This window comes from Tupaia chinensis, unplaced genomic scaffold (assembly GCF_000334495.1).
Source record: "Tupaia chinensis unplaced genomic scaffold, TupChi_1.0 Scaffold141247_1, whole genome shotgun sequence".
In the NCBI taxonomy this organism is placed as follows: domain Eukaryota; kingdom Metazoa; phylum Chordata; class Mammalia; order Scandentia; family Tupaiidae; genus Tupaia; species Tupaia belangeri.
The window spans coordinates 546,131-548,811 of NW_006201110.1; the positions used below are offsets into that span (position 1 = coordinate 546,131).

Below are 2,681 nucleotides of genomic sequence, written 5' to 3' on the forward strand. Positions count from 1 at the left end.
CTGGGGGGTGATTTCTCGCTTTCTGTCTCTATGTCTCTCTCTGTCTGTCTGGCGAGCGCTCACACCCTATAGCAAAAACCTCTAAAAAATAAATATAAATAAATAAATAAATAAATAAATAATTTTGAAAAAAGAAAAAACATGTGGGTCTCCAGAGTCCTCTGGGCAGAGCAGGTGGCCTGGGTTCAGCTGCACCGGAGTGGGAAGAAGGGGTACTCACCCAGCCCCCCCCGGGTGGGGAGGAGGGCTACTCACCCAGCACCCCATGGTGGGGAGGAGGGCTACTCACCTGGCACCCCAGGGTGGGGAGGGGTACTCACCTAGCCCCAGCGCTGGCCGTTTCTTAGGGGGCAGGCTCAGGAGTGACAGGCTCTGGGGGCCCTGGTCCCCCTCTGGGCCAGGGCTGGGGGCTGGCGTGTTCAGCACCAGCTCAGGGGTGGGCTCCGGTTCCCCGGGACACAGCCATAGGCCGCTCCCCTCCAGTGGCTCCCCCAGGCGGCCTCCTGGGCCCTCAGGAACTCGGGGAGCCCCCATGTCGTCTGGCAGGGATGGGATGGGCAGCTTTTCGCACTGGTGCCGGGCCGCCAGGCCCTCCTCATCAGGCTGGTGGCAGTGGCTGCGCATCACTGTGGCCCGTGGGCCACGGGTGGTGGCCCGGCCGCGGCAGCCCATTTCGGCGTGCTGACGGCACTTCCAGTACACCTTGTCCCCCACCGCCTTCTCCTGCTTGTACAGGAAGGACTCGTGTGCTAGGAGGCGGCCCCCGAATGGCGTCCTCAGGAACTCCAGGGGCTTGGGGGTCGCTGGGGGTAAGGGGGGGCGGATTAGTGGAGGTGAGGCCAGAGGCTGGAGGCTAGGGGGAGAGCAGAGCCACAGGGGCCCTGCGGCAGGGGGGGCCCCCCCCCCGGCTGGCCCGGGGGGGCTGGCTTGTGTGAGTGAGTGGGGGTTTTAGGGAGTAAAGGCTTCGCGCATCACTGTGGTTCCCACGGGCTCAGGGAGCACCTGGGAGGGATAGGTATGTGGGGTGATGGCGTGATCCAGCCCAGCCTGCAAGTGTGGGGACTGGAGGCCAGGAGACCAGCTGGAGGAGGGACCATATAGCCAGGTGGCCCTGCTGGAAGGGGTGTGCACGGGGCCGAGTCTGAGCACCAGGCCCACCACAGTGTTTGGGCCAGGAGCAGAGGTCCAGACGCCTCACCTGTGTCCAGCTCGCTGCATTTCTGCTCTGGGGCCCCAGGGCCTCGCTGGACTGTTCCTTCCTGCTCTTCAGCTGCCAGGATCTGGAGGGGGCTGGCAAGAGCAGTGGGGCTGGACATCTCCAGGGACATGACGCAGGGTACACCTTTGCACTTGGAGCCCACCCCGCCCTCATCCTGAGGGGAGGCGGTCAGCAGGACCAGCTTGGAGAACTTCCTGGGCTTCCGGGGGGCTGCGGGGACGATGTCTGTGGCCTGCTCGGGGTGCGGCTCCTGGCCGGCCTTCACGCTCTCGCCCTCCTGCTCGCTGGGCTCAGGCAGGGGCATTCCCACACTGAAAGCCCGGACTGCAGGCTGCGCTCCGGCAGGTGGTTCCTCCTCTGGGCCAGGAGCCTGGCGTCCGGGGGCTCCGTCCTGAGGGAGGAGGCGAAACCCCAGTTGGTGGAGGAAGTCCCAGGCCTGGGGCTCTGGAGAGGGGCTGGGATGGAGGTCTGGCAGCGGGAGGCCGTGGTGCCCCTGACCCAGTGTTTCCGCTGTGCCAGTCCCTCGGGGCAGGCGGTCCATCCCCTGCCAGCGACCTCCCCTCCCTGTGTGCACACTGCACAGCAACGCCTCTCATGGGCTGCTGGGGACTCCCGTGCTGGGAGCTGACCTGCGACTTGCCGGGCCTCGTGGGTGCCGGGCTCTTCCATAGAACCTTCCACTCCCACGTGAAAGAGACCGCTTTACAGCCCAGGCTTGAGGACACCAAGGCAGGGAGATCACTGCTGTACCTGAGGCCAGAGAGGCAGGAAGTCGGACCCCAGCTTCCCTCCATGCCGGTGGCCCGGGCTGCTCTGCCTGCATCTCCCTGGGGCTCTGCACAAGGACACAGGCCAGGCGAGTGCTCGCACCCTGCAGAGGACGCACAGAAGCCTGGCCCTGGTGGGGGCTTGCTGGGCTCACGCAGACCCAGCCCTATCCTGGCTTGGAGGTCTCAGGTCACCCCAGCCCGCAGGAGATGCGGGGCAGCAGCCACCTTGCTGTGCTGCCTCAGCTCAGGGGGGCCAGGTGTGCACGTCTGGAGAAGTGGAAAGGAAGGATAAGGGGTTCCAGGGCAGGGCCGCGCCGGCCTGGGAGCTGCAGCTTCAGACAGCGGCGTGGGGTGGCCTTTCCGCCTGTTTGGGGTGCCTGGGCGGTGGGTGGGTGGTGGCTCCCACCTGAGCCGCAGCCTGGAAACAAGACTGTCGCGCCCAACATTTTTAGCTTCCTCATTGGTGCGTTGTCACCCCATCCCCAATCCCTCTGGCCTCCCATTTCTCTTCCGAAGGTCCCTGATCTGGGAAGCCACGTTCAGCTTCCAAAAGCCTGGCCAGCTCCAGGGTCTGGGCTGAGGGCGCTAGGGGCGGACGCACAGCGGCAAACGATGGGGCGTCTCGGGAACTCAGCCTGTCCTGCCGCGTCACGTCCCAGCCCCGGTCTGGCCCCCGTACCAGCCGCTTCCGG

The 2,681-nt window shown here is 65.6% G+C and overlaps 1 protein-coding gene across 1 annotated transcript in view; it reads right to left on the reverse strand.

Moving 5' to 3' along the window:
* FLYWCH1 (FLYWCH-type zinc finger 1) overlaps positions 1-2,681 on the reverse strand; it is a 26,961-nt gene that overhangs the window by 12,888 nt on the left and 11,392 nt on the right. The window contains exons 2-4 of the mRNA XM_006163001.2: positions 1,849-1,969; positions 1,199-1,610; positions 321-803 (exon numbers count right to left, since the gene is read on the reverse strand). Of these exons, the coding sequence (XP_006163063.1) occupies positions 321-803; positions 1,199-1,523 (808 nt within the window). The 5' untranslated portion in view covers positions 1,524-1,610; positions 1,849-1,969. The remainder of the gene's footprint in view (positions 1-320; positions 804-1,198; positions 1,611-1,848; positions 1,970-2,681) is intronic.